The 24,095-nt window shown below is 38.0% G+C and overlaps 1 protein-coding gene across 8 annotated transcripts in view; it reads left to right on the top strand.

Moving 5' to 3' along the window:
* The window catches only part of LOC124609918 (sex determination protein fruitless-like), a 458,799-nt gene that overhangs the window by 138,416 nt on the left and 296,288 nt on the right, over window positions 1–24,095 (top strand). Inside the window, exon 5 of one of the 8 annotated variants that reach the window (XM_047140117.1) lies at window positions 11,603–12,210. The exons of the other annotated variants lie outside the window; for them this stretch is intronic. Within the exon in view, the coding sequence (XP_046996073.1) occupies window positions 11,603–11,880 (278 nt within the window). The 3' untranslated portion in view covers window positions 11,881–12,210. Of the gene's footprint in view, window positions 1–11,602; window positions 12,211–24,095 lie in introns of those variants that run through there. 8 annotated transcript variants of the gene reach the window in all.

The raw sequence follows: 24,095 nt of genomic DNA, 5'->3' as shown, positions 1-24,095 counted from the left end.
AGTGCAAGTACCCAGGGTATCGTAACTCGTCCACTTGTTGCAGTTGACAGAAAACAAATGGAAACATAAGGTAAATGCACACTGGTCATTCAGTCAACCATCTACACTTGAAGTGTGAGTGTAATGTCTAATGGCTTCTGACGAGATGAGACAGTGTGGTACTTGGATGCAAGACTCACACTTCTCTCGCAGTTGACTTACATATTGTGTGCAGCCGATCTTCTTCTTGGGTCAGACGGCTATGTCGATCATCACAAACTCTTCTTCTCTGAAGACTATAGCTGGTTAAAAGAATTTCAAAATAGACTTCTTTTCTACTCTTGAAATTATTCTGCACTCTCAGGATACTTTTTGTTCATCTCTGTTGTATTTTCAGTTCCACAATAAAACAACTTCACAAGTTTCACATAGCGTTCAACTCTCGCAAGTCAACCCTGTCTTGGCCAATTAGATACTAACAGATACAATTACAACATCTTTGGTTTAATAACCACTATAAAACCAGTTCTTGCTTCTAACAAGCCCAACACCAGAAAATCAAATGTATGTGTCTTTAGTTCAATACATAATTCATTTGTTCACAACAGATACAGTTGTTACGCAATCAAGGAATAAAGCGTGCTTGCTCCTTGTACTGGACATGCAGCTTCTGTGGAACGAGCGGCAAACACTTGTCCACACCGATCGACTGTCACAATTGCAGTATTCTCCTGGTACATGTCCATCCTGCACACACAGAAACCGGTGGTGAGGTAGACACATCTCCACTCTCTCACCTTAAAATATTGGGTGTTCGAGACGGTGGGAAGCCGAGTGTCTCTAGAATTTACATCGAAATTCTTGAGGCACTACAGATCCCTCCCCTTAGCTCGAACACGCGATATTTTATACGTAATTATCATGTACAGTAAGGACACATAGGATAACACTTCATCTTTCAACAATATGCCTTTTCTGTCAATAATAGTGAATATGCCTGTTCTCATTACTTCTCTCTCTCTCTCTCTCTCTCTCTCTCTCTCTCTCTCTCTCTGTCTCCCTCTCTCTTTCTTACTTCAATTTAAGACATGACTCTTTCAATCCCTGTTGGAGTTAGCTCTTTTCAATTCTCTGACAATTCATGAGTAACCAATTTTTGTTTTCTGCCTTTTTCCAATCATAAATTCCAGGTGTACCTAACTCATGAATACTCTACTGCTTTGGTCTTATTTCCCGTACTACTTTTTCTAAAGTGTGTACTTATTCATTACTTATTGTAATCTGGAGGAACTCTGGATAAAATAAGTGTTCCTTTCTTCTGACACTTGTAAATCTAAAATGTAAAAATGCTAGTGCTGCATAGAATTCAAACCTTCCAGACTCATTTCTTTAAACATGTGATTTCTGTCACGATACTGCCCTTTTTCCCTTTAGGAACAGTACCTATATCTTACCTGCGCTGATATTAGGAGTACCCTTTCTGCTTCCGTTTTGGTAGGTATCCCCCTTTCTTATTCCTATCCTTCTATGGTACAGGTCAGTCCCCTTCTTGGTGCCCCTGTCTGCACAATATATGTCAGCATTTCATAGGTCTGCCTATCCGCCCTTTTTCTCATCCAATAAATGTTGAGTGCGCTCTCCGGGCCCTAGCATACATCTTTATGTCTACTATTCTTAAGTATTCTCTGATAAAATTACAAATCTACTTTACACCTCAACTCCACTTTCCAAAACTCCATCTAAGACACTTTCAGAAACTCCATCTAAGACCCTACAGTCCTCTTTCACTCCTCACTCATACTATATAAACATGTATTATGCCTACACATAGTAGATGCCATGTCTGTCTACCTGTATTTATCAACTCCCAGTAGATACTATGCCTTTTCTCAAAAGACTAGCATGACTAACTTCAATTAACTTATCCCTGTTTTATACTTATTGCCCCAGTTCTCCTGCTCCTGCTTCTCTAGGCACATGCATTGATTGTTATTCTCCTATCTTTATATATATATATGAGAGTGATAAAAAAATAACGATGCAAAACCATCACATATCAACAATGTAATATGTGCATCTACTCAGATGTACATATGACTTTATTCACCTACATCCCTTGGCAGTTTGGACATCGCTTCAGTTTTCTGATCCGTAATTTTCATGTTTGTGGTTTCTCTTTGTGTGTATGTCTATGTGTGTTTGTGCAGCCTCATTCTTCGGCCTACTTATGTGAAATAAGTTGTAGGTTCTTTGTAACCACGGAAAAAGAGAAGGACTTCTGCAATAGAAGTATATGAATATGGAAAGAGGGAAAGATAGTTAGGTACTCAGATGAGAAGTAAGAAAAGAAAAAGTAGAAATGGTTGCTAAGATCAAAGAAGAGAAAGAAGATAGCCCCAAAGACGGGAAACCCTTTCCATCCCCCTTCCCCAGGATCCCTACTTCGCTGGGACTTGAGTGAGAAGCCGGAGGAGGTATGATGTTAAACATCTCCTACAGAACGGACATTCTCACCTTCACCTTTGAAGTCCCAGAAGAAAAATCTTAACTACCCCTATGGAATGGCAAATGGTGAAGAACCAGTCGCACTTGTCTGCGAGGGTTGTCTGAAAGGAGTGGTGGGTGTCCAAAATTAATATAAACCCTCCCCTATACATCACATCTCATAAAAGGTATAAAATGTTTTATAAAAAATAGAAAATTATACGCTATGAAAACATAGTTGTTTAGTCATTCAGTTTACACTATACTTTTATACATACATAAAATCCTCTATTTAGTTTATGTTGTCTCGATATCACTGTGTTTAAATAGTGTCATCATATTATACTTCCCACTAATGTAACATTCTATTCGTTTCACTTCGTGTCTAGCGATCACTGTTCATCCGTGATTCTCTTAAATTGGTCTCACTCTTGTAGTCATTACTAACTATGATAGTCTAATTACTAACATGATAGGATAGTTTAAGAATTCAAGAATAGATTACAGAATAGTTTAAGATTTGAAGGGAATTCGATGCAGGTAAAATAATACAGAAGAAACACCGAAAACAGCTAGGGATCCAACGGTCATCACTCTGCCCGTTAACACAGAACGTTAACATCCCTGGGAGACAGATGTGACTCCGCCCAGATCCCATGGATCTGACATTAACCTCACTTGAGCAAGTGCAAACGAGTACTTCTCGTTAAATTTCCTGCGATAGCCTCCCCATGACAAAAGAATCACCACTTTACTAGGAAACACAACATTAGGCAAAGTTATTCTATTTTCTGCTTCGTCATGGACAAGTTTGAATTCTTTACACAAGTCGTCCATAACCTTGCTAGCATCATTAAGTTTGTAAAAAGCAATTGTTGAAATGTTTCCGGAGATTATATTCTCAGTAACTTCTCAATCTTTTATTAGTTCAGATGGTTCCGCCAAACTACTTGCATTTATAATGTCAAAATTGGCTATTTTCCTTCAAAACTTCGTCCTATTTTATCTACATCTACGTCTACATCTACATCTATACTCCGCGAGCCACCTTACGGTGTGTGGCGGAGGGTACTTATTGTACCACTATCTGATCCCCCCTTCCCTGTTCCATTCACGAATTGTGCGTGGGAAGAACGACTGCTTGTAAGTCTCCGTATTTGCTCTAATTTCTCGGATCTTTTCGTTGTGATCATTACGCGAGATACATGTGGTCGGTAGTAATATGTTGCCCATCTCTTCCCGGAATGTGCTCTCTCGTAATTTCGATAATAAACCTCTCCGTATTGCGTAACGCCTTTCTTGAAGTGTCCGCCACTGGAGCTTGTTCAGCATCTCCGTAACGCTCTCGCGCTGACTAAATGTCCCCATGACGAATCGCGCTGCTTTTCGCTGGATCATGTCTATCTCTTCTATTAATCCAACCTGGTAAGGGTCCCATACTGATGAGCAATACTCAAGAATCGGACGAACAAGCGTTTTGTAAGCTACTTCTTTCGTCGATGAGTCACATTTTCTTAGAATTCTTCCTATGAATCTCAACCTGGCGCCTGCTTTTCCCACTATTTGTTTTATGTGATCATTCCACTTCAGATCGCTCCGGATAGTAACTCCTAAGTATTTTACGGTCGTTACCGCTTCCAATGATTTACCACCTATGGCATAATCGTACTGGAATGGATTTCTGCCCCTATGTATGCGCATTATATTACATTTATCTACGTTTAGGGAAAGCTGCCAGCTGTCGCACCATGCATTAATCCTCTGCAGGTCCTCCTGGAGTACGTACGAGTCTTCTGATGTTGCTACTTTCTTGTAGACAACCGTGTCATCTGCAAATAGCCTCACGGAGCTACCGATGTTGTCAACTTGTGAGCTAACAACGCATGTAGTAACACCTGGGATTTTTGACTAAATAATCGACATTACTTCCTTAGGTCGATCTGTGCACTCTTTGAAAGTATTCATTTCCTGTCTTATGGAATTAAATTTAACATTACATACATTTGTACAAAATTTTAATTTTTCTCTAAATTCAGATTCTACATTATTATATTTATCTTCAATGTCAAATTGTAATTTTTTAATTAAATCTTGAAGTTGCTCATCCTGTCTCTGGTTAAATTCAGTAAATAGTTGATTAACATGAGTATTCAAAGAACTAGTGAGTTCGCTCTTTAAATCTAACTTAAGATTTTCTACCTTATTATTTAAAGAGCCACATCCAGTCTTTAATAAAACTGTATCTGCTGCTTCACTGTTCAAGGTTTCACTTTATGATTACTTAAAATTTCACTCTGATCATCTAATTTTTCACTTAAGAGTGGCTGAATCAGCCATCTGGTCATCCAACTTAACATTCAGCTGAGTATTTTGATTTATTTACTGCACTATGCATTTCGAGCCCTGGAGGCTCATCTTCAGGTGCTTATTAGTGATTTACATCAGGTATTTTTTTTTTAAGTTGTTTGCCTGATTGTATGATGTCTGCTATTGTAGGTTGTCCGCTGTTCGTACTACTATAGATTTGATTTCTCAGGAAAAAATAAACTTTTAAAGGTGTAGAAAAAATTGTGGCTGTTAAACTCTGTTTGTTCATTCAACAAGTTTTCGGAATATTTTTCTTTGTGTAGCATTATTTCTAACTGTTCTAGTAGATTAAGTTTTTTACTGTTGGGTTCTGTGTGAAGTACAGTTAGGCTGTTGTGGATGTCGTCAAGTCTGTGTTTATTAATATACATGTGGTTAGCTATTGTCGATTTTTCAAAATGGTTTAGTCGAAAGGCGTCGGTGTGTTCTTTATACCGTGTGTGGAAGGTTCTTCCAGTTTTTCCGATGTAAATGCAGGGCAACTGTTACATTGTAATTTATATATTCCACTGTGTTGTATTATTGGTTTGTTTGTGTTCACTGTGTGAGGTAAGTGGTATCTCAAGTTTGCTGTTTGTGGAGAAAGATATTTTAATATTGGTTTTTTTGAATAAGTTAGCTATTTTTTGTGATGCTGTGCCTAAGTATGGAATGCTTGTGAAGATTTGTTTTGTGTCAGTAGTTTTCTTTCCAGTGCTTTTGTGAGTGATGTTGGTCTGAATTTTTCTAGATAGTTTATCAATTGATTTTACAGAGTAACCATTATTTACTGCAATTGTTTTGATAGTATCTATTTCTTGTGTTAGAGCTTTGGGTTTTAAAGGTAATGTATGTGCCCTGTTCAACATTGATCTAAATGCAGCATACTTATGTGTGTTCGGGTGGTATGAAGATTCATGTATTATGATGTAGGTTGGTTATCGGTAAATGTACAAGTTATGTTCTTGTTGTTCATTCACAATTGTGAGGTCTAAGAAATTTGTGGATTGATTTGTTTCATGCTCTGTTGTGAACTTTATTTTATTGTGGAGTGAGTTGAATGATGTGAGGAGTTCTTCAAGTTCATCTTTAGTGCCATCAAATAAGAGTAGTGTGTCATCTACATATCTCTTGTAATACACAATTTTTTGAACAAGTTTATTTTCTCCTTTGAAAAACTTATTCTCTAAGTGGTTGATGAAAATGTCAGCTAGGAAACTTGACATGCAGTAACCCATAACTAAGCCTTCTTTCTGTTGATAGATTTTATTATTAAATTAAAAGTAGTTGTGGGACAGTACTAGTTCAAGTAGATCTACCAACTCTGTAATCTCTGGTATGGTTAGTTTTTTGTGTGTGACGAGGTTTTTTATAATAATTTCAATTGTCTCTTTAACAGGTACATTTGTGAACAGGTTGATAATATCAAATGAGGCAAATCTAGCTTCTCCGGGGATTTTTACATCTTTGATGAATGTTGTTAACTCATGTGCATTTTTTATTGTGTATGTGGTTACAAAAGTGTAAAATTCTCTGAGGATATTATTTAACAACTGTGAAAGTTTATATGCAGGTGTGTTCTTGGAGTTAACAATTGGTCTAATTGGAGAGTTCTTGTTATGGATCTTTGGCTGTGCTCTGAGTTTGGGGGCAGTGGGATTCATTAATGTGCAACTTTTTATTTGTTTATCAGACAGTAGGAAGTTACATTGGTTAAGCATTTTCTTCAGTTTTTTCTGAAACTTAGTGGTTGCATCATGGTTCAGTTCAGTAATGTTTCATTTCAGTAATGTTATTTTCTGAGAAAAAATTAAGAGTTTTAGTAATGTAATCATTTTTATAAAGGATGACTGTGGAATTTCCTTTATCTGATTTCACAACGAGAGCATCATGTTCATTGAGTTTGTGTTTCAGTTGTTTCAACACTTTGTTTTCTTCAAAAGTTTTGTTGGAGTGTTGTTTTGCTTTCTTCTTCTCTTTCTGGATAATTTCATTAACATTATGTGCTAAGACAATCTGCTCATTGTGGTTCAGGTTGGCCATATCTGCAGCTTTCTTTGTATCAACTATGAGGTTTTTTAAATTATGATGATTAAATTTTGGTTTAATATTGCGTTTAAGACCGTTGTCCAGTGAAGCTTGTTCTGTGTTTGTGAAGCTAATGTTTGTTTCGTTGATAACTCTTTCATGAAAAGTCTGTGTTTTAGAAGTTACATTATTATGGGCACTGTCATATTTTTCTTTAACTAATCATACCAGAGATTACAGAGTTGGTAGATCTACTTGAACTAGTACTGTCCCACAACTACTTTTCATTTAATAATAAAATCTATCAACAGAAAGAAGGCTTAGTTATGGGTAAATGCATGTCAAGTTTCCTAGCTGGCATTTTCATCAACCACTTAGAGAATAAGTTCTTCAAAGGAGAAAATAAACTTGTTCAAAAATTGTGTATTACAAAAGACATGTAGATGACACACTACTCTTATTTGATGGCACTAAAGATGAACTTGAAGAACTCCTCACATCATTCAGCTCACTCCACAATAAAATAAATCAATCCACAAATTTCTTAGACCCCACAATTGTGAATGAACAACAAGAACATAACTTGTACATTTACCGATAACCAACCTACATCATAATACATGAATCTTCATACCACCCGAACACACATAAGTATGCTGCATTTAGATCAATGTTGAAGAGGGCACATACATTACCTTTAAAACCCAAAGCACTAGCACAAGAAATAGATACTATCAAAACAATTGCAGTAAATAATGGTTACTCTGTAAAATCAATTGATAAACTATCTAGAAAAATTCAGACCAACATCACTCACAAAAACACTGGAAAGAAAACTACCGACACTAAACAAATCTTCACAAGCATTCCATACTTAGGCACAGTATCACAAAAAATAGTAGCTAACTTATTAAAAAAAAAAAAAAAAAAAAAAAAAAAAAAAAAAAAAAAAAAAAAAAAAAGATATTTTAATATCTTTCTCCACAAACAGCAAACTTGGATACCACTTACCTCACACAGTGAACACAAACAAACCAATAACACAACACAGTGGAATATATAAAATACAATGTAACAGTTGCCCTGCATTTTACATCGGAAAAACTGGAAGAACCTTCCGCACACGGTATAAGGAACACACCGACGCCTTTCGACTAAACCATTTTGAAAAATCGACAATAGCTAACCACATGTATATTAATAAACACAGACTTGACGACATCCACAACAGCCTAACTGTACTTCACACAGAATCCAACAGTAAAAAACTTAATCTACTAGAACAGTTATCTTCTGTGAAACACGAAAATCGATTATATTTAGAAGTAGAGCATCTGTATGAATGAGAATCTTTGGCATTATTACGTTCTGCTACTACAGTGTGCAAAAAAGTGTGTGACTATGTATGTACTGCAAAATTAAAGATGTGTATTGTGTATACCAACTGCACCACAGAACCAGACATCATACAATTTTAAACTGTAAGTTAGTTTCATATTAGTAATGCTGTTAAACTTATATCTACAATATACCATGTTGTAACACAAAAATGTAATATCAACAGGCAAAAAAAAAAAAAAAAAAAAAAAAAAAAAAAAAAAAAAAAAAAAAAAAAAAAAAAAAAAACCTGATGTAAATCACTAAAAAGCACCTGAAGATGAGCCTCCAGGGCTCGAAATGCATAGTGCAGTAAAGAAACACAACTTGTAACTGAAGGCGGTTTGTTCTTCATTTTCTGAAAGTAAAACAGTCGTGGACGAAACACTGGAAAACAATGGATAAAATTGAGTATTTTGAGCTTCTAAATTTTTACTTAGAGTAGTAATTCGAGCATTTGACTCTTTTTCTCACTGATTCTAACTTTAGACTTAGTTCTTTGATTAAATTTGCTACTTCAGCCCAGTCTGGCATTTCCTTATTCACTGTCATAGCTACGGCTGGTTTTGCTAGTTGCTGTTCTTGATGCATAACTTTATTAATTTTAGGCGTAGTAATCATCTAAAAGAAAACTCGCCACTGAGTACAATAACTACACTAACAATTGATCATTCAACATTTTCTTCACGTTTACCAAACGATTATTGTTTTTGCTCACCCAGCGTAGATTTCTAGCCGCGTTGGTAAGCGGATGTGTAATCAGCGCCAGTTGACAGCACTGGCACCAGCAGCTTCAAATGTCGGTTTCAGCGTCGGCGGCGGCGAGCAGACACGGAGTCAGCACCAGTGAGCAGCAGCTGGTGCAGTCGGCGTCAGTGGCTGGTTACTGCATCGGCATCGGTGCATTGTACGTGTGTGAAAACTGCTTACTGTCCACACCCAGTCTTCTTAGTCGAAAGGTTGAGGTCTTCTCTCCAGTTTTTTCTTTTTCGCTATACTTTCTCACGTCTTTTACTATGTTGCACTCGCCTCTTTCTTCCATTGGTTTATTGAACTCGATACAATTACTGGAAACAGTTCTCACATCTTGTTAGGCCTGGTTGCTACGGCAAGTCATGATATCTTCTTCCCGTTTCTGTCTTAAAATTCCTGTTTTCTTCGTGTCCTGTCACTTGGAGTGCCACGTTCTAATGGTTTCTGATGGCACGAGACAGTGTGGTACTGGGTTGCAATACTCTCATGTCTCTTGCAGTTGACTTATGTATTGTGTGCAGACGATCTTCTTCTCAGGTCAGACGGCTGCGTCAATCTTCACAAACTCTTCTTCTCCGAAGACTATAGCTGGTTAAAGGAATTTCAAAATAGACTACTTTTCTACTCTTGAAATTATTCTGCACTCTCAGGATACTTTTTGTTCAACTCTGTTGTATTTTCATCTCCACAGTAAAACAACTTCACAAGTTTCACATAGCGTTCAACTCTCGCATGTCAACCCTGTCTTGGACCAACAGATACTAAGAGCTACAATTACAATATGTTTGGTTTAATAACTACTATAAAACCAGTTCTTGCTTCTAGAAAGTCCAACACCAGAAAATCTAATGTAAGTGTCCTTAGTTCAATACATAATTCATTTGTTCACAACAAATAAAGTTGTTACACAATCAAGGAAGAAAACGTGCTTGCTCCTTGTACTGGACATACAGCTTCTATGGCGCGAGCGGAAAACACTTGTCTGCGCCGATCGACCGTCACTATTGCAGTATCCTCCCGATACATGTCCATCCTGCAACCACAGAAACCAGTGGCGGGGTAGACACATCTCCACACTCTCACCCTCATACTTAAAATATTGTGAGTTTGAGATGGTGGAAAGCTGAGTGTCTCTAGAACTTTCACCGAAATTCTCGAGGCACTACAAATGTACACCAATGAAGGCAAGACAGAGATGCTACTCGTGTATGGATAACATAAAAAGTTAACAGAACAATAGTTGCAATAATGTTTTCATGTGTACAGCACAGGTACAAGTAGTACAATCTTATAGTACTTTCGGCGGCTTCGTGTGTGCACGAGTTCTATGAAATTGTAAAGCCTTTTGTTATAACACCTCATTGTCTGAAGTGTAAAAAGAATTAGAAAGAGCGGTTCTTCTCAGAATATTGCTGTGTATAGGGTTCCTCTCCCTGAGTAGCATTATGCTTACCTTCAGCCACAATAAAAGATAAGTAATGGTGATTTAGTTTTTATCAGTGGTTGCCTTTACTTACATGCCATATCATTGAAAAGTACTAATGTACTGTACTACATGTACTCATATTGTGTATAAGAAAATATTATTGGAATTACTATTCTGCCAGCTTACATTGTCCTTTCATGAGTAGCATTTTTATCTTCTCGTCCTTGCTGTACATTGAACTGACACAAACCTTCAACTGAAGATGTTGACTGAATGGCCAGTGTGTTTCCATTTGTGCACTGACAGTCAGCAAGTGGATGAGTGCTGGTGTACTGTGATAGTACCGGAGTGTCAAAGTCAGTCCTGTTTTACATTTTTAATAGTGTCATACTTACGTGACTGGTACATTGCAATGTGTTTTTGAACAGGTGTTAAAGATAGGAAGTGGATTACCAAATCAAAAAATTTGGAGTGCTTTTTAAAAAAGACGTACTGCTGTTCATATGTTTGTAACGAACAAACTTACAAGAAAGGCAGTCATGCTGGTTAATGTCCTTATGGTAGCTAAATATTATTTGCTTAGTAAATTTTTGTTTTACTCCTGGGGTTGTCAAAATAAATGGGACACCCTGTATTAATGTGTAAATGTATTGTCAGTGCCCTCAAGAAAAAATATTAGTAGTAGTAGTAGTAGTAGTAGTAGTAGTAGTAATAATAATAATTGACCTGCTTCTTGTACAATCCCCCCAGCTGATGGCCACTTCAATTATGGGCTCATTTTCTTATTATATGTGCCTATAACTTTCTATCTTGATCCAAAGGCTTTATATCATACAGGGTTTCCATCCAATACGATTCGGAGAAAAGTAGTACAGTATGTAAGAAAAACAATGTACAAGGCATATGAAACAGCTCTTATATTCTTTTCCCCTTCTTTGTGTACACTACGTAATGTACATAATCTTGAACTGCAATGTTATCTAATACCCTTACACATATGTCCTTGTATTTTTGTATATAACACTGTAATTCTTATATAACTTCAGTATACTTTATTTAACATCTGTCTATATGCACACTTGCTTCCAAAAGAAGTAAAAGCATTAGCTGATAATTGCACAGTTGCATAAAAAAATAACAACATTATTGACTGGACACAGCATTAGGTCTGGAAGCAGAGGACTGAAAGTTAACCTCTTTTTCTTCCAGGCCGAGTGCGCACACAATACGAAGACAAATTCTGCCCAGATCCCATAGTTGCAGGTGCTTATCGCTGTAAATTGTGCTGCAAAGTGGTTCGTAACAAATGGCACCACCTTAATTCGCACTTCCCTGGAGATCATCGTTGTTGTTATTGTGCAGCCGTTTACACACGAATTGACAAACTAAAAGCCCACTTGCGAAGTGTACATAATGTAGAAATCCAGAAATATATCCGTTGGGGATCAAGTTTCTCTGAGCATATTGTCACATCCTGTAATAGATAAAATGCAGTGAACTACAGTAAATATAATGTGTAATGCCTTTTGTACATAATGCTTTTTCAGTAGCTTTCTAAGGCAGTGTATAATTTGTGATACATTTTGAGTGTGTGTATGTCCATGTTGATAGAGGGGTTTGAATAGTTTTTGTTAGTCAACTGTCTCATTTGAGTGTTCTGATATTGTGAAAACTAGGGAAAAACTTAAGAAGAGAACCGACCAAAGACTGTTTGCAGCATCTTACCTGATTAAAGAAGAGCGTTTAAAATATAAATACATTAAAGTTGTGCAGTTTTAGTATACGTAGAGTAAATAAAATGACATTTTAGAAGTTAACATTATTCGTGTTATTTATGTAGATAATGAACACTGGTTGTAATATACTGACCAAATCTATCACGGTTTTACATTTTTATGTCTGTTACAAAGTAACTTTTCGAGAATACCAATGACCAAATCTATCACGGTTTTACATTTTTATGTCTCTGTTAGAAAGTAACTTTTTGAGAAAACCAATCAAAACTCAAGAGAAACTGTTAAAACCATATGGAAAATGCTACAGTTAAATTGAATTTATTTTAGGCTCCTTCTGATAGAGAAATGCATATGAAGAAGCATGGAGCACACTTGATGCTACTCATACTCCACTTGCCCCACACCTCTCAAAAACAGTCTCTGTTTTATTCTTACTGCATGAAAAAATACAGCAACCAGCTACCTTTTATACACATTTAATTATGCAATGAGCTTTTACTTTGCATCCTGTAATGTTTACCTCAGATTTATGTACATAACAGACAATTTTATTTACACAAGCACTGTTGCAGCACAGCATTCACCATGTTGTTAGATCATATGTTTGTCTGCATTAAAAAATTTTATTTAGTTTTTTGAAGGAAATACACACATGCGTATGAAACATCATGATACTCACTGTGTAATATTCACACCCCCAGGAGAGCCTCAGTGGACTGCGGAAAACAGTTCAATCCAAATGTAATTTTTAAATCTGAAATACTTTTAAAATAAATCTTTCGTCTTTATAAATATTTGGGGATTTGATTTAACACTTAGTTAAATATAAGCTTTTGCTTTCAGGCTAATAAGCAAAAGCCATTGCACTGAATATATTCTTGTGGGGGAAGACAAGACTCATCTTTCATATAAAACTGCTGCATCGTATAAAATAATGTATTGATGAAAATTTTCTGTAAACAAACATCTTGATAACGACATATGTAATATAACATACAAGAAATGAAATTAAAAAAGGAAATACAGGTGTTCATTAGGCTTTATAACTGTTAAGACCACATGTTCTTCCAGTGTGATGCACTGTGGGATATCAGTAGACAAGTATGGGAAAGCTATATGAAGATGGATATTGCAAATCCACCATCAGTCGTTCTGTATCTTTAAGTAAGAAGTTGAAGCTGATTTGCGGCTTGGTGCTGTTTTTTAACTAATTTTATAATAGTTAGTTAACATATTGCAGGCAGGCAGTGTAAATGCAATCAATTGTTGTGTACTATGGTTACTGAAATGAGGAAACCGTTATTTCCATCTTGGAATAAGTAGATCACAATTATAATTTTATCTGCTATCTCATTATTTCAAATATAGTGGATAAAGATAACGTCTTAGACCACTGTTTAAAGATAGTGAATTGTTGCATTAATGCAACTGGCTTACAAAGCTTTGCAAGTTTTGTAGAGTTCTTATTGTCCACTTAACTTACATACTGCTGTAATGTCCACTGTCTTTTCCATTCCGTTTTGATTTCATTGTGCGCAAATAACAGGTAGCACTACTACAGTGGTATGTATCATATTTGACAATGAACATCGAATGATTGTAATATGGGATATGTTATCTGTTACCCTGTCATTCAGTCTGTGTGAGATGTCACTGAATATTTTTGGACTAAAAATACTAACAATGCTTTTACTGTGACGAATAAAATCGGTTAATTTTCAATGGAGAAGTTACTGAGAATGTGTCTGTTTTGATCTCTTCTGCTCTGACCATACTACCACCAGAGTTAATGTCAGTGTTCTAGGTCTTTTGGTAACAGACAACAACAGTTTCCCATTAAAATCATATATTTCATAATGAGTCAGAGCTTTCAGTTGCATATAGAGGGTTATTCAGCGAAGCTATTTGCCTCAGGTAGTCTCAAAACCAGTTGAGATATCATAATATCCTGTTTTCACGGAGACTGACTGTGAAAAAATTTGTACTAAATGATGCACAGTCTTTGTTAAACCTATATTAATTACAAATGTATTGTTGTTAGCTTCACTCTTTTAAAATGGAGCTGTAGAAGTTTTTGTTTATTTGTAGTATACGTTTCAAAGAGATGAATTCAACCAAATTCCACTCTCTGAAATCTGATATTAGTTGGAAATGAAACTGTCACAACTATCTAATGCAGCCAAGAGAGCAAAATTACAAATTTGGAATTGGTGAAATAAAGTTTAATTTGAAACTGACACAAACTGTACTTGTCCTCAAGTATTTGGAAATGTGCTAACTGCAAGCCAAACAAGATGACCTGTAAAGGTGGCTCACCATTTAATTATGCTAATAGTTCTACAATTGTTTCTGCCAAAGCCTTCAGAAGAATGCCAGTTGTCACAAACTGAATGGATTTGTAAAACTGGAAACTCAGTATTATAGATCATTAATTTTATGTGAAGAAAAAACAACACAAGGATTTTAATTTTGAGATACACACGTCTGTTGTAAAATTACAGTAGCAATGACAACAAAAAGTAAATCATAAAATAAACTGGTCATAAACACTTCCATAACATACCATTTATGATAAAAATTGCGTGAAACGCCTATCATCTACTGCAAAACACATTTGTGGTTCTATGACTCCTGGATAGGTTGAAAACATTGCTTCAGTATCTTTGCTTACACTGCAAAAATTTGAATTTTTAAATCCTCTTGGATCAGTGGAAATTGTGCACAGATTTCATCTTAGGGCTTGGTCAAGAGAAAAAAGGACCCTCTCTTTTGTAATTGATATTACCGTATACACAAATGTGTATTTCATATGTTATGAAATGTTATAGCTGACTGTAAATTATGTTAAAGTGTAGATGACATGACACTGGATAGTAGAGGCACTGCGTTGTTGACAGACACATAAACAGGACTGAAAACTTTGTTAGCTTTTATATGAATTGGTTTGTGAGCTACAGCACACACACACACACACACACACACACACACCCCACACACACGTGTACAGCTACATTGCACAGGCTAAATACACAATGCCACTTCTGCAGGCTGACTGGAGGGGGGGGGGGGGGGGAGGTGAGAGATTGTGTCAGAATGTGGGCAGTGGTAGAAATGAGGGAGGCACTGAGAGACAGTGTAGGGGAAGGCGTGTGTGCATGCATCCTCATTAGAGTATGATAAGAAAAGAATTATGTTTGAAACTAGCTGGATCTAAACACCTTTCATGGAAACATTAGAGAAATAGTGGTCAAACAGTGGGCAGCAACTCAGAAGCAGATCAATTGAAGCAGCACAGACACTAATTGCTCTACAGAATGAGATGGCAAGAGGATGTGATCATACAGTCCAATCTCGACAGAATGCATACAACTGGTGGAACAGCAATGTGACAGAGGACAATTGCAAAACATTCACTACTGGGAGGGAAGAGACAGCCAAATGAAATGGGAAGACCAAAAGGAAATGCAAAAAGGATCTACCAGTTGAAATTGAGAAAGACTTCATAAACAGCAACACACAAACTTTCCATAAGATCTTGAAAACTTAAACTCACACAGTGGAAAGTCCAGGATGAACACACACACTCACACACACACACACACACACACACACACACACACACACACACAAAATCCCAACCATACACTTGGCCACTGTCTTCAGCAAATGAGGCCTGACTGCGGAGTGCGACTGCATCTGACATGAGCACCATTCTGCTGAAGTGGATGTTGGGGTAAGGAAGACGTATGGGGCAGAGAAGAGAAGAGGCAGCAGGGTACAACTGGAGGAAAGTGCTTTGCTCCTGTGGGAACATGCAGTGTCATCACGGCCGCAGGGGAGGCTGCTAGGTGCAGAGTCGGGAGGCTGTGCTGAAGTGGGAGTAAGGAAGGGGATGGATACGTTGAGAACAAGGACAAGCAAAGGTTGTGGCTTGTGGGAATGGAAGGTATGTTGTCGGAAGAGATCCCACCTGCACAAATGAGCATAGCCGGTGTTGGTAGGAAGAATCCAGTAACCTATAAAATATTCATTCCTGTAAACCCTCTGGCCTCAATCTTCACTAGTCTGTGCCCTCTACCTACCTATCCCCTTTACTGCTGCCACTTTAGCACTATACACACCTTCCAACCCACCAATGTTCCTACTAGACTGTCCAATGTAACTACTAGACTGTACTCCGTCCCTACTTGTTTCCTCTCCCATCTCCCATATTCTTGGCCCCCCTCCCCAGCACAGCCTTTCAACTCTGCACCTAGCAGCCCATACTGTCTCCCCATCACATTCCTGCATGCTCCCACTTGCAGTATAGCATCTTCCCCCACCACTACCTTGCTATCCCTTCCCCTCCCCACACCATGCTGCCTCCTCATCCCCACCACCCTCCCCAGCTCTTGTCAGAAGCAGTCACAGTCCAGCCCCCAACTGCTCAGAAATGGTAGCCATGTGTGTATTTGTGCTTGTGTGCTGTTTTGTCCAAAAGCTGAAATATTTAACAGCCCTTTTTTTTATTATGATTGTCTGCCACTTAAAACAAAGTTAAATGGGATATCAACCATAAAGTCCCTATTTCGAAAAAGAAAATAGGCAATGGGCTCTAAACAATGTGGAACATTGCAAGGAACTTGCCAGATATTTCAAAGAATTACATAACTGCTCAAAACCAACACAGAGGTTCCCATCACAAGAACCTGAGGACACTAATTCAAGTTCATTACCACCAGATGAAGAAGAAATTGCCAGTCAGATCAAATGACTCAAAAACAATTAAGCATTGGAGGAAGAGGAGAGATTAAATCATAGCAAAACTGTTCAAATCAGCAGGCTCAAACACCATAAAGAAATCAACAAAATATTGCAAGACATTTAGAAAACAGAACAAATTCCAGAAGATTCAAAAAATGCATTATTTGCCCATTACACAAGAAGGGAGGCAGAAAATGTGTAAATAACTGCAGGGGAATCTCATTAATATCAGTTGCACACAGAATTCTATCCCAGTGTCTTCTTGACATAGCAAAGAAAGAACCAAAAAATTGAGGTGTATCAGCTCATTTGTGACCAGAGAAAATCTTGAACCTAAAACTAATTCTCAAATCAAAGGATTTACAGCAAAAATTTGGTCTGTACATTTGTTGATTCCAAAGAAACATATGAGCCAACGGCCTTGCCACAATGGTAATACTGGTTCCTGTCAGATCACCAAAGTTAAGCACGTCATGCTGTGCTAGCACCCAGATAGTTGACCATTCGGTGTGCCGAGTGCTGTTGGCAGGTAGGGTGCACGTAGTCCTTGTGAGGCAAACTGAGGAGAAGTAGTGGTCCGGTCTCGGAAACTGACATATGGCCAGGAGAGCGGTGTGTTGACCATGTGCCCCACCATATCCACATCCAGTGACACCTATGGGCTGAGGATGACATGGAGGCCGATCAGTACCATTGAGCCTTCATGGCCTGTTCGGGAGGAGTTTAGTTAAAGAAATGTATGACTTAGCTGTCTGCGAACCACTCTTCCAAACATTAAAAGAAAACTTTGTAGATCTGAAAGCACTTCCAATCATAAAACAAACACTGAAAGACACAAATTCCAAATTAAATATATAGGGGACATTTCAGAGCCTGTAGAAATCAAAATGGAATTAAGACTACCACATGGGTTATCTCCATTACTTTTCAACTGTGTCCTTGGAGAAGTGATTCATAAGAGGGTAATCCCAAAAGTAAGGTCTCCTACATTTTTATAAGTACATAGAGCTGTTTATTTCTACAGTGGTTTACATCAGTTTACAGCTTGAACATTTAGCAATTTTTCAACATAATCACCATTTATGTCGATGCATTTTTGTAGACGCTGTGGCAGTTTTGTATGCCCACGTCATACCAGCTCACTGCCATGCTGTTCAGAAAGTTATGAACCTCTTCTTTTACCTTGTTGATGGAGCTGAATTGCTGGGACCACAATCAATGCTGACAGGTACTGAGAGACTTCGAAAAAACTCAAATGGGCAATTCAGACCCTGAGAAGAGGAATATTGAGTAAGGGCGTACACATTCTCCATGACAACACTCGCCCACACATCGCTTGGCGAACCATTTCTCTCCTGCAACAGTTTCAGTGGAACATAATCACCATCCACCCTATAGTCCTGACTTGGCACCAAGTGATTATCACCTGTTCCCTAGGTTAAAAGAACATTTAGCCGGAAAGCGATTCAGCTCTGACGACGAGGTGAAAGAAGAGGTTCATAACATTCTGAACAGCATGGCAGTGAGTTGGTATGACATGGACATACAACAACTGCCACAGTGTCTACAAAAATGCATCGACAGAAATGGTGATTATGTTGAAAAATAGCTAAACGTTCAAGCTGTAAACTGATGTAAGCCAATGTAGAAATAAACAGGTCTATGTACATACAAAAAAATAGGAGACCTTACTTTTGAGGTTACCTTCATAAATTACACAAACAGAAAACAATCATCAACAGTCAGACATTTTAGACAGAGGTAAGTTATCTATAGATTGCTTCACATTTGCAGACAATTCAGCAGCCTTCACTCACAACATTCGATGAGCCCAGAATCAGATTAAATTCTTTATAGATGGTGCAGAAAAAATCAGTCTCCAGATATCTTTTGAAAAAGGCAGAATACATGTATTGCAACAAACCAGTTCAAAGTTCATTGAGACAGAATATCACAAAATCAAATGAATTCAACAGTATAAATGCAGGGTGTTTCAAAACTCGATGGCAAAACTTCAAGAATGGATTCCTTATATAAAAAGGAGAAGAAGAAAAATAAAAATGACTATGTCAATATGGGCCCAGAACTGCATAGTTACCAACTTATTTGAGCATGTTACTGTTACGCAATGCGTGTTGACAAATGCTGTTTGCCACAGGAAAATGTGTGATGCCACTTACAAGTGTTACACAATTAAACAAGTTGTGAACCAATGTGGTATGGGCCTGAATATCCAATGCAGACGAAGTACAGTTATCACTAGTTAAATATGTAGGTGTTCTGTAGTTAGCAATTGCGGTTTGCAGTATGCTCTGAAGTGATTCATAAGTAGTAGGCTTTAAATGTATCTGCAGCCCTTTGCAAAGTGCATATGGGTAGGTTTGTGATAGCCTGTGGTATACATTCAAGAAATATAAACCAACCAAGAGCTGGTGACCATGCATTGCATGTATGGTTTGGCAGATGACAATGCATAAAGACATGTCACTTGTACCAGGAATGCTACCCATTGTGCAGATTACCAGACCGAAAGACATTTGATGATCTTGGCCTCTGTGAACAAGGGAGTTTCACGTGTCCACAGACAATGGGGCTCGGCTTAGATGTAAAATGCCAGAGGATGAGGAAGATCTACTCAATGCTGTGGAGGAAAGTCCTGGGATCAGTACAAGGTGGTTAGGCTTGTAGAGGAATGTGCTGCACATGACAAACTGGTGATATTTATGTGAAAATATGCTCCATCCATACCATCTGCAGCATGTACAAGTCTTGTCTTCTGCAGATTATACTCCAAAGGTAACGTTCTGCCAATGGTTTCTGCAGCAAAGTATTATGATGCCCAACTTTGCAGCTGTTGCTTTACTCGCTGACATTCATAAGGGCTGGACTCCAGAATTTGCATAACCAGCAAATGTGGGCGGACTCAAATCGCCATACAACTTCCAGTCGTCTCTCCAGCAGAAGTTCCCCATTAACGTATGGACAGCCATTGTTGACAATTCCTTGTTGGGATGATGTGACACCCCAGGGAGACTTATTGGACCTAACTACACAGATTTCTTATGTACTGTGTTTCCTGAGTACTTAGAAGACATGCCACTTGGATCCTGTCGACAAATGTATTTCATGCACAACGTTTCATTCACGCATTTCAGTCTATGTGCCTGGAGGCATCTGAATGCACATTTTCCTGAGTGCTGGATAGGTAGAGATGGACCAATTGCTTGGCCACCCTGTTCAACTGACTTAAACCCTCTGGACTTTCACCTGTGGGGACACAGAAAGTCTCTTATGTATTCAACTGCTGTTGTGGATGAACCTAATCTTTGTGTGACTTCTCAGACAGTGTGAACTGAACCAAGAACTTATGATCGCATATAGAATTCAATGAGATGATGAACAGAGTCCTGTGTTCAGACAGGAGGAGATTACTTCGAATATTTCCTCTGATATGTAACCAGAGTGTATACTAGCTGTTGTTACAGATGTATAGTGCAGTCTGTCAAAATTGATGGTCAAATAAATAGGTAACTTTGCATTTCAGGACCCATACTGATGTAACCTTTTTTTTCCTTCTAATATGAGGAATCCATTCCTGAAGTTTTGCTGTTGAGTTTTGAAACATCCTGTATGTAGAAGGTATCAGGTAGGTGCATAGGTGTGTGCTGTGTGTGTGTGTGTGTGTGTGTGTGTGTGTGTGTGTTCACGACTCAGAACCTCTACAATTTGGTGAGTTGTTGCCCTTACTACTAAACTGGATTTTACATGTTCGTATTTTTTGTTATTGTTCCATAGTGGTTAGTTTAAGGACTTGTGAATATTATATGTTTATGGAATGCCCTCTGTAACAGAGACATATTGATTTAGGCACTATGGTTCTACACGGTTGTGTATCTAAGGCCTGCTTTATTACCTATTTTTCAATGTTACATTATTATTATTATTATTATTATGAGCAATATTCTAGGCTGTGTTACATGAGTGTTTTGTAAGCAGTCTCTTTTGTAGCCGTGCTATGTTTTCCCAGTATCCTACCAATTACACAAAGTCTAGCAGCCGTTTTACCTACATCTGGCCTATGAAAGAATTACATTTCATATCCTTACAAATTATTAATACCCAGATATCAGTATGAGTCGTTTCCTTATTCCAGTAATTCCTTAAGTCTCAGTTCACTGAGTCGGTAGCTAGTAATGATATGGCATGCATAGCTGCACCTCACATGGACGGAGTTGGTTTTGTGGCACAGAGGAACAAGTATCAGTTCCAATTTTGTTATTCTCGAGATTTCCCTTCATGCTCATGAACGTGTTCTCACCATAGAAAAGAGAGCGTTTTGTAGGTTAATGTTTGCTGGGATGCCGACTCTGTGGGTGCTTCCTCTAATTTTTCTGGGGCTCCCAGTACCAACACAAAATTAAAACAGAAAAGTTGGGGAGAAATTCCAGTCTGTCAGTTATTTCAGTTTTGACATCGTGCTTTCGTATTGGCCCATACGTCTGAGCATTTTTGAGTCAGCGTATAAGTTGATGCCTGACAGCTACAGTGGGCTGGGTGTGGGACCTTTGCGGGCCTGCCTCAACGTAACGCGATTCCAGCCTCAACGTAACGCGATTTTGTTAATTACTCTGTGGCAACGCCACATTGCTGTGACGGCTCCGTATATGGCTACTATTTTCGGCTGTAGCCATTAGCAGTTGAAAGCTGGCAACAATGCTGCAAGCGGTAAGGGATCGTTTTACACCGTCTCGACTAAAGTGTTGCTCACTCTTCCAGAAAAATGTGATAACCGCTCAGCGTCCTCTCACGGAAACATTATGAAATGCTTTGAACATTCCGCCATACGGTCAGCGGCTGACAGAGATTTAAACTGGCTGCTTTGTATTAATAAATCTTCACCCACTCCGTAGCATTCTTTGTGGAGCAATTAAGGCGGCCACACACGTAACAGCGTGCATGAGCAAGGATGCACAAATTTCTGGCGTCTACACACGGTAGACTGGCAATGGCAAGGAAAGCATTTCTGAAGAAGAAATATTTGTTAACATAGAGTATAGATTTAAATGTCAGGAAGTCGTTTCTGAAAGTATTTGTGTGGAGTGTAGCCATGTATGGAAGTGAAACGTCGACGATAAATAGTTTAGACAAGAAGAGAATAGAAGCTTTCGAAATGTGGTGCTACAGAAGAATGCTGAAGGATTAGATGGGTAGATCACATAACTAATGAGGAGGTATTGAATAGAATTGGGGAGAAGAGGAGTTTGTGGCACAACTTGACTAGAAGAAAGGATCGATTGGTAGGACATGTTCTGAGACATCGAGGGATCACCAATTTAGTATTGGAGGGTAAAAATCGAAGAGGGAGACCAAGAATGAATACACCAAGCAGATTCAGAAGGATGTAGGCCGCAGTAGGTACTGGGAGATGAAGAAGCTTGCACAAGATAGAGTAGCATTGAGAGCTGCATCAAACCAGTCTCAGGACTGAAGACCACAACAACAACACAGGCTCAAGCAGTCTTATTCAGGCATTAGTTTGTTTATCAGAAAATGGCTAGCTCAGACGATGCGCTGGCTTTGGCAACCTTTTGCCTTGAGTTACGGAAAAAAAGATAGTATATTAAATGTGGAGTAAAGAGTACTTATAAACCTAAACATTATTCCCATGTTAACTATTCGCGGTAGACACGCTATGGAAATTACTTTTTTTGCCCACGATAACTTGACGATTGCGCTAGTGCTGTCATAAGCGGAGAAAATCGGCACAACTCGAAAGGAATTAATTTGTCTCCGAGCACTGCCAACGTCAAGCCGCCCGTAGAGGCGAAGTATTACGAAAGGCTTCTGCCCACTATCAATTAACTTCCATAAGCACTTGCTGAGGTGTTTATGTTAAAGCAAAAACTTGCTCAAGATTTCTGCTTCAAGCCGCTGAACTGTTGCAAGTACTTGTTGCAGGTATTCTTAAAACCCGAGGCAGTAGCCGCCGCCGTTGCGTTATTATTAATGAATAAAAATCGTGACGAAACATAAAAATGAAAAAGTAGGAAAAAAGGGTAGAGGAGTACATATTGATGTTTCCAAGAAACAATATTTACTTAATTAAAATCAGTGTACGCAAATTTCGAACATCTCTCGTCTATTGTATAATCAAATGTTCGATAACAGGAAACAAAAGTGTGGCGCGGCATCCCACCAAGAGACTGTCTTTTAATTACTCTTCGATTTTTGCAAGCACTGCGTACTACCTTCATCATAGAAGTGATGCATTTATGTTTACGGTAACATTCAGAAATCAGCTAAAATTTAATGGCGCCTATACTCTCATTCTGCTTTCTCCTTTGATGACAGAAATTCATTGGTAAACTCATTTCGCACTTTCTTGATTGGTGGTGCCAACTATGTGTGTTAGAGGGATCTAATGGTACATTTGTTTCGACCCATCTGTCTTTGTGCCGTTCTCAGTTTCGACAATGGCATTTTCACATAGGTACCGAACACACACAACTTCTGTACATTTGAGAAAAACTTCACAAAATGACAAATTCGGTAAGTACTTACAGTTTTGAACACATTCTAAGTTGATTTCTGAACGAATCTTAAGTTGATTCTGGGACAAAAGGTGAAGGGGCTATACGACCTGAGTCAAACCCGAAAGGTGAATGCCAGTCAATTATTAGAGAAATCCATAGATGCAGACCACCAGAGCGAAAATAAACGAGTAACTGGAGTAACAGGTAAGAAGGATCACATATTATCTTCTCGGTGTATCCAAGAAGATGAAATTTTGACAGAAAAATTTTGCCAGATCGCTACACTACCAGTTGTATAGTCCCCAGTTAGCAGCCGCTTTAAGGGGGGAAACTACATTAGGAGGCTATTTGACACTGATTTTTTGACTCTGAAGAATGGATTAGAATTTAATTAAAGTTTGACATTATTTCATTCATATTTCGAACAATAGCAATGGAGCTATTCCGATTTTCATCTGAAATCAGAAAGGTTTCGATTTTACATTAATAACTCATTTTCTAAGAATATGAACCTCAGTCCAGGTGAAAATAATGAAAATTAAAAATTTTGCAGGCATTGGAACAATATACTTAGATTTTCACAATTTTTCTCTTATTATGCAAAAAAGAAATCCTTAAAATCATGATATCATCTCACAAGTTGGTTCGTATAATTAGAAATTTTATGAAGAATCACACTATCAATTTTCA

Source organism: Schistocerca americana, chromosome 1, assembly GCF_021461395.2.
Source record: "Schistocerca americana isolate TAMUIC-IGC-003095 chromosome 1, iqSchAmer2.1, whole genome shotgun sequence".
NCBI lineage: Eukaryota > Metazoa > Arthropoda > Insecta > Orthoptera > Acrididae > Schistocerca > Schistocerca americana.
Note: the sequence above shows the minus strand (reverse complement) of the source record. Positions and strands in the feature narration are given on the sequence as shown.